Consider the following 8,673-nt stretch of genomic DNA (forward strand, 5'->3'; position numbering starts at 1 on the left):
AAACAATAACTACAAAAAATATGCCATTTTGGCAAATAACCCTTCAGATAACCAGTCCTCTATTTGTATTAATCAGCTGCCAAGAGCACCTGTTCTCATTTCCATTGCCTTTGTGCGAATGAACCTCTGAAACGATAACCCGGCCTGTCGTCGAGCATTGGAGTGAAAGTAGGCAGGTTCCTTGTTGTCACTTGCAGGTGACGGGCCCCCAGGGATGTGGACAATAAAACCTATGCGTCGCTGTGCAACAGTTGCCTCCCCAAAGGATTTTAGAATGTAGTTTAGTTTAGAATGTATGGCTGAAAACTTGGCCGTGTCCGAAATGCATACTACCTGCTATATAGTATGCGAAATGTAGCATGCTACATCAAAACGGTGCATACTGCCTCTTGCCTGCTAGGTAGCCTACTATAGCATGTAGCAGGTAGTATGCATTTCGGACACGTACGGCCCATGTCTGGCACCTTCCAATTAATGGAGTGCACTTTGCATTTATTTTGGTGTATAATCCAAAAATACAAATAAATGTGAACTATTTTACTGAATTATTCTTGATAATCTCATGAGCTGTTTGAGTTATAAATCTATCCCAGGGCAACATTTTTGCAATTGCCTCATCATGTGTGCTCCCCTTGATACCCACCCTCTCCCCCACAAGATCTCTGTCTCAGTGATGTTCTCTTTCATGCCAAGGAGAGCTTCACCAAATAGCACCCTGCCTCGGCAGAGTCTGGGGCTGCAGCAAGTGTCCACATGGAGGACGTGTCTCGCTCTATTGTGAAGGCTCTACCAAGGGGTCATAGGGCATCCCCCGCAAGGCTTCGAGGAGCAGGGGGCAGCGGCGCCAGAATAAAAGAAGGAGCATCCTGACGCATGGCACGCTCATTGTTTTCGGGGGGGCCATGGCATCTGTACATATGGCAACGGGGAAAGCCCCAACACTGAGAGACTGTACATCAAGGCTTGTCCGCCAGCCATTGTTCCCATTGTCTCTGGTCAATTTATAGGCTGGTGATTAAAGGGAGTGTGCCGTAAGCGTGACACATGTGCCCTGACCACTGAACAAGGACAGAGGGCTAGAGTAGTACACCATTGTATCACAATATAGAAGAGGACAGTATCAGACCTGGTTATTTGAAAAAAAAGAAAAAAGAAATCAACTTATTCTATAAATACTTTTTTATATACAATAATTGTGTTCTATATTTCCAGTTCTTTGAATTGCACTTGCCATTATAGTTCAATTTCATCTTCAGTAAATGGTCAGATTAAAAATCCACCTGTCTCACACTGTTGTTTCACCCTAACTGAAAAATCAAGGTTAAATTATAGCCTCGAACAGTACTGTGTCGTGGCCAGACATTTTGCGGAGGAAGAGGAAGAAGGAGGAGACAAATGACAAAATGCATGAGGGTCTCTACCCGGACCCTAATTGTTTAAAACTTCTTAAATCTTTAAAACCATGTGCCTGAAATCTAAATGGCACAATGCCCGAGCACCTTTATTCTGCATCAATCAGGACTTGAACTTACAACATAGACACCAAGGGAAGGTCATGTTCTTGTTGAGCCAAGTGAGAAGCTAGCAGTTTGCCATTTGCTTGGCCTTTATCTATCTATCTATCTATCTATCTATCTATCTATCTATCTATCTATCTATCTATCTATCTATCTATCTATCTATCTATCTATCTATCTATCTATCTATCTATCTATCTATCTATCTATCTATCTATCTATCTATCTATCTATCTATCTATCTATCTATCTATCTATCTATCTATCTATCTATCTATCTATCTATCTATCTATCTATCTATCTATCTATCTATCTATCTATCTATCTATCTATCTATCTATCTATCTATCTATCTATCTGCTCCATGCGGGACAAACTGGCTTTTGGCTTGTCTAATTGCAGAGTGATAACTGCTGCTGTGCTAAATCAGTGGTCAATCAATACATTTGGCCGGATATAGACATTTTGTGTTGCGCTGTGGGCTCAATTTTTGAGAAGAAAAAAAAAAGGTCTGAGGATGCAGTGTAGCAATTGTGGTGTCAGTTGACCAAATATGGGTGAGAAGGAGTAATGGACTTCATAATTCCTGCCAGCTCGAACCATATGGACGACTTGGGCCTATTTTGATGGTGGTTGCAAATTGATAGCACGTACGGCTGATTTGTTGTGATTTTGTTGTGAAGTTGTAAGCTTTAGACGGTTGGTGTAGCGCCACCATCATTAAACAAATGATGGCTTTTGAAGTCTCGGCGCTACCATTAAATAACTTATTCAGACGCGTTCTGTCCGAGTTAATTTAATTTTCCGAGGTAGGTTAGTCTTCTTTGGTGGTGGCGGTCTCTTTGAAGCTTCAAAACCCAGCATTTGTTTAAATAGACCCTTTTGCTTAGGTAAGTGAAGTTTCATGTTTATCTGACACTTGTAAATATGAGCGCCTCTCCTAAATAGGCCGACACCGATTTATTTTGACGGCGAAGTCAATGGAGGGTGAAAGGACTGTAGTCTGGCATGAGCGAGCATGAGACTACAGGACTGAAAAGGGCTAGTCCAAGGGGAGAGTTATTTGAGTAACAAAAGGTTCAAGGGGGACATCTAGTGGATAAACGTATACAAAGCAGCCTCATATTCGCGACATTACCCTATCACAACACGAATACAAATCATACAACACGAATAGTAGGCCTACTACAAATCATAAAACACAAATTAGGCCAACAAATATGAACACAAAAGGACAAGAAAACACTAAAGCGTGAAGCATCTGCAAAGTAACTGCGAATTGGAAAACGCTGACATAAATGATGCATCGTTGTGCTAGTGCAATGACAATAAAGTAGACTAAAAATTTAAACATTAAAGAAAGCGCTGCATTGTGCAAAAACGACAACAGAAATGTCCCTTTACGACCTAAATAAGGGTAGCACCAGCCACAGTTAGCCTCGCGAGATCAGGAGGTCTCACGAGGCTAAACCACATTAGAGCTGTACGCGCCCGAGTGAGTTCTAAAACAATAATTAATTGGGGTGAGCTTGCGGCTGTACATTTCTTTCTTTTTCTCTTTTTATTAATTAATTAAATAATCTACCAAAATACTGATTATTGCGCGAGTACTATATTGTACATGGATATGACTGCCGGAAGTTCCCCGTGACACAAATGATGCAACACAGAACGTTCAGGATTATTAGATCCGAAGCCAAGGTCGACCACGCATTTCGTTAAAGACTGAACGATTGCTTTCTCTTTCTAAAAGAGATAACGTTACATTTTAAACAGTTGACTTGTCCTCGTAAGTATAACGATGCCAAGAGGAAGTAGAAGCCGAACATCTAGGATGGCTCCACCTGCCAGGTATGAATTATGCCAGAAACCAATGGCTGTGATAGCTACTAACGTTAGCTAGCTAACTAGCTAGCAAGTGCTGGCATCGGTTTTGGTTAGCTTCTGTCTCTCTCATAACTAACTAACTAATTCACTAACTAACTAACTAATTATCGTAAGCTAGATGCATGTGACATTGAGTTGAATGACCATGATGATTTAATTGATGCCTGTAAGCAAAAAGTTATCTTACTTCTTGCTATAGCTAGTGCTAGTTAAGTTCAGTCTATGCCTGTATAAACGGTTTATCATAAATTATCAATGTGAGTGCATGCTAACGATAATGGAATGTAACTTTGCCTTCATCAGCTACCTAACGTTAGCAAAGGTGGATAGCTAACGGTTGTTGGACTCTTTAGTTAGTTGACGTTACTAGTTAACAAGCCACCAGGATGCCGCTTTCTTGTAGCTAGAAGAATGTACAAATACTGCAATAATATGGCGGTATGAATTTTTCTTTACCTGTGGTTTTGATTGTGGTCATTTAATTTAACTCTTCTGTCCTCGTCTGTAATGTTAACCCCAGCCGGGCTCCACCACCACCTATGGCCAGGGCGGCACCCCCTCCATCCTACGCCCCAGTTCCTGCCCATGCCCCTCCGTCTGCTATGGCTGTCCCTGCTGCAGCCCCAAAGCAGCCTGGCATGTTTGCCCAGATGGCTACCACAGCCGCTGGCGTAGCTGTGGGCTCAGCTGTGGGGCACACCATAGGCCACGCCATGACTGGAGGCTTCGGTGGGGGGGGTGGAGGACAATCTGAGGCTGCCAGGCCTGATGTCACCTATCAGGTAAACAGAGCTTAGTCATGTGGATTGAGGTAGCTTTAAGGCACTGTCTAAATCAGGTGTCTAGCCAGGTGAACAACATATAACCAGATAAAGTAACAGGTTATTTAAAATTATTTTTCTCAAATATCATCTTGGAAGTTGATTATGGTCAAGGGGAAATGTGTGGCAAGGGGAAATGTGTGGCATGATGAATGGATATTCTTGGAGTGGACCTAAAGAAAATCACCACTGTTATATTACATTGTTTTTGGCATGATTGAGATGAATGACTCAACATCTATCTACTTTGTCTCTCAGGAGCCCTACCAGGCCCAACCTATGTACCATCAGCAGCCCCAGTCTATGTTCCAGCAGGAGCCAGCAGCCCCACAGAACTCCTGCTCCTACGAACTCAAGCAATTCATTGAGTGTGCCCAGACCCAGAGTGACCTCAAGCTGTGCGAAGGCTTCAGTGAGGTGCTCAAACAGTGCAAATTCTCCAATGGTAAGGTTGTGTGAGAATGTGTTTGTGAGTGTGGCTGCATAGTTTACGTCTCACCCATGGGATAGGTTAAGATGAGCTTTGTGTATTCCTGAATGCTGCATAGATGTCTGGAGTTAATTCAATTCAATTAAGTCTAACTTGTTGACATAGTCAAAGGAGCTTAGGGGTTATTAGTTGTTGATTTGGAAGTCTGTGGGATCCAGGGAGGCAAGGCTGAATATGATTTGGGCCTTAGTCCTTAGGGGTTACTTGTCACTCAAATAGTTTATAAACAGTAGAAAAGGGTATGAAAGACCTGCCTTGGCTTGGCATAGATGATTTTGTTTCTAAATCAGTCGATAGGTTTGGGAAACTATCACATTTTTATTTGCAGATATCAGTGGCCAGATTGTAGCAATGAAGACTTGAAATGTAAAACATGTCTAATGGAATTGAACTCAACTAATATAACTTCTTTCCTTCCATAGGACTGTCATGAGGGCGTGAAAAAGGCCTTGAGACCGCTGAACGCACACAGACTCCTCATGCACACATTTTTTAAGTAATAAAGGTGTAATTTTCAAAGGCTCAATAGGTTTGCTTTAGTCTGTCTGTTGATCAAATGCGGTCATTAATTATTATCAAACATTAATAATAAAAACATTCTTCTAGGTGATTTCTGCGAGTCTTTAAAGGGCAGTCTTACAGTACAGTATATATGTTTATATGTTCGTTTGGTGCATGTTTTAATGACGTTATCCCAAATGTTCTCTAAATCACTGATCAGTGAAATATTCAAATTTAGACTATTTCCCACGCAAAATGTAAACTCCAATGTTAGTGAATATTCTCCTGAAACCTACCAATTTCCATCCAGTGGATTATGGTTGTAACTTGTAAAGTCGCAATTTGCTTGTAACAAGCATAGGGCTCTAATAAAGCACTTGGATCATAATTTGTCAAGTTGTTTTTAATTATACCTTTTTCCCTTTCACCCAGCCTGGCACCGCATCTCCATGTTCAGTCCAGAACCACATTAGTCCAGTGTTTCCAACTTGGCGACTTTGTCGCTATGTCTGTCGACTTTCCAGACCGCTTGGCGACTTAATTAGTGCGACAAATCTAGCGAGTTTTTCTGGTAATTTGGAGAATGAATGTGTTGACAGAGCTCTGCAAAAGCATCTAACATATCCCGTTCTGCGGTTCACGTTACCACAGAGCTCACGAGATCCGAGTACAGCCAGGGCTGCAGTCTCCTCCTCACCACTCACACAGCACTCAGGCAGTCTGTCTAGATAGCAGCCCCGCAGCAAATATGTGATTAGTTTGTATGTCTACATTCATTAGGCTACTGCATGTCTGTAAAAAAAGTTAGCGTTATAGTTATATGGGAACAAACAAGTTGTAAATACAATTGTCAGCCTTTTCTATTCGTACTTCGTCAGTATTTTCTATTCATTTTGCCTCTTTCAGAATTGCATATTAAGTAAATTCGTTGATCATGTCATCTATCTACTTTTGGGAGAGCCAACAGTCTACTTCCCTTACAGAGGAGTTGGCAACACTGCATCAGTTCAGTCTTGCAGCTTGACTTGCAACACTTGTCCTGTCTCAATTTAGTTACAGTATGAAAAGTGGGCTATAAATCCCTGTGGTAGTCTAGCCGTCCTACCCATGAATAATTATGTGTCTATCTATTACAGTAGCCTAGGACATGTAAGCTGGGTTATTGTACGAATAAAAAGATGTGAACACCCGGTGAAGGTCTGCTCTTCAAGCAACGGTTTATTTTTAGCATCTGACATTAGCGCTCGCCGCTTTCCACCAGTTCACGTGAAGACGGTCTCAGTCGCTATCGTTCGCAAAGCGTCACTTGTTTCTGTTAATTTTTATGTCGTTATAAACGTGCTATTGTGTGAATAATAATGCGCTACCTCCACAAAAGGGACTAATCACTCGGTGTGTACCTTGAGATACGGTGGTGAGTAGGCTATAGGCTACTTCCAGGGAATCTACTGTAATTTGAGGTGGGCTATCTGCACTCGCATGTCAGCGTTGTAAAAGGTCAAATGGCGATATAGGGGTAAAAACAATAATGAGATAGATTGCTGAACTAGATACAATGGATTTACATGTATTTCCGTAGTATATTATACGGAGCTAGTGACCCCATATTATCATAGGCTACATAGGGTAGGTTTTTAAATTATCTGGTATTGGTTACTCTAAGATACATGCGCGCAATTCCCTTATAATCAGAATCCTAGCAGGACAAATATTGACTGATTGAATAATGCCATATGGTGTGACTGCATATCATTTATTGAGACTCAACAGCTCACGTCAATAGGCTATGTAATAATAATAATAATAATAATAATAAAAGTCCATTGTTTAGACGTTAGGCTATATACGTTCTTATTTTGTATTTATTAAAGGAGTAGTGTGCTATTTTGGACATTTAGCCCTATTCGTGGTCTATCTACCATACTACAACTACATAGAGACCATAATACCACAGTTCATTCCAGTATTGAGCTAGTTTCAGTTTTTATGCAGGCTCTCACTGGGCTCCAATAGAAGTCAATGGGGCATAGGCTACGTAAATGCATTGAATAACTATGATGAATGTGCTTTTCTGAAACGGGAAGCACAGGGTGTAATCTTACCAGTCTCAATATGCTCCCTTGTGAAGTGTATCACAAACGGAATATTTTTAGGTGTTTGGCATGACTTGCACATAGTCCTTTGTGAGAAAGGTGAAAACAAGCACCAGGGGAATGCTTATGTTCAAGCCATGACAAAGATGTTAAAATGTTTGGATTGCGATACATTTCACGGGAGAGCATACTGAGACTGCAGGTTACACGCTGTTCTTCCATTCTCGGAAAACCACTTTATCACAGTTTTACAATGCATTTATGTATGCTCCATTGACTTCCATTGTAGCCCAGTGACAGCCTGCATAAAAACTGCAGCTAGATCAATACTGGAACGATCAGTGAAATTCTGATCTCTATGTTTCAGGTTCATGGTAGACAGACCACAAATGGGGCTAAATGTACAAAATAGCACACTACCCCTTTAAATACTCAAGTTACACCCTTAGCATGTCTTTAATTTTATTTCGAGGGCATGTTGTGGGACATGTCCATTCTTTCCCTAGTAATTTTGGGGAATGATTGTATTGACAGATGCTATCGGTAACATACAGTAGGGTAACCCTATACGATGGTGCGCGACAGCCCTCGGTGACACACTTTTTCACAAAAAAGTTTAGCCTATGACGTCAAAAGTGTAAAGTATAAGCTAATTAGCCAACCAAGCCTCAAGTGTAGGCTTGATAGCAACAGCAACCAACAAGTTATTATTAGCTATATACAGTACATATATTATCTTTCCTTTCACACACACACTAACATATAGGGTTACTCTGCGTTACCGATAGCATCTGTCAACATGCAGGAAATGTATAATACCCATATTATTTCATTGTGAGAGGAGATTGTGAGCCTTACTGTACATTAGAAGGGCTAGTCTAACTAGACCAAAACCAGTTAGGTCACAAAGTGGTCTTCATACATGTGTTTAAATAGGCTACACAAAAATACAGGATAATAAGGAATACAACAGTGAGCTAAGGAACTACTTGAATATTAAACTTAGTCAATTATATTTAATCCCATATACAGTATATCGTTAGTGATGGGAATATGTGAAGTTTACATTATTATTATCAATCTCTGTGTGTACTTAGATGGTGTTAACAAGGGTAACCAAGTCCAGAATCACCACACTGTGTCACTCATCAAACTGCATCATCATTAACAATATACTGTATATGGGATTAAATATCATTGACTAAGTATATACGAATGTAAATGTTATCTGTAATGTTATAATGTTAATGTTGTTTATAATATCAAGTAGTTCCTTTCCTCACTGTTGTATTCCTTTTTATCCTGTATTTCCATTGTGTATTTAAACACATGTATAAAAACCAGTTTGTGACCTAACTGGCTT

At 40.6% G+C, this 8,673-nt stretch overlaps 1 protein-coding gene across 1 annotated transcript; it reads left to right on the top strand.

Moving 5' to 3' along the window:
• The first annotated feature begins 3,191 nt into the window (after window positions 1-3,191).
• Window positions 3,192-5,585, top strand: chchd2 (coiled-coil-helix-coiled-coil-helix domain containing 2). The gene is made up of 4 exons (XM_084440381.1): window positions 3,192-3,369; window positions 3,926-4,187; window positions 4,485-4,671; window positions 5,139-5,585. Exons 1-4 carry the CDS (start codon window positions 3,320-3,322, stop codon window positions 5,147-5,149), a joined length of 510 nt encoding a protein of 169 aa, XP_084296507.1. The 5' UTR covers window positions 3,192-3,319; the 3' UTR covers window positions 5,150-5,585.
• The last annotated feature ends 3,088 nt before the right edge of the window (window positions 5,586-8,673 follow it).

The sequence above is a fragment of the Borostomias antarcticus genome (genome assembly GCF_949987555.1).
Source record: "Borostomias antarcticus genome assembly, chromosome: 1".
NCBI classification, from domain to species: Eukaryota; Metazoa; Chordata; class Actinopteri; order Stomiiformes; family Stomiidae; genus Borostomias; species Borostomias antarcticus.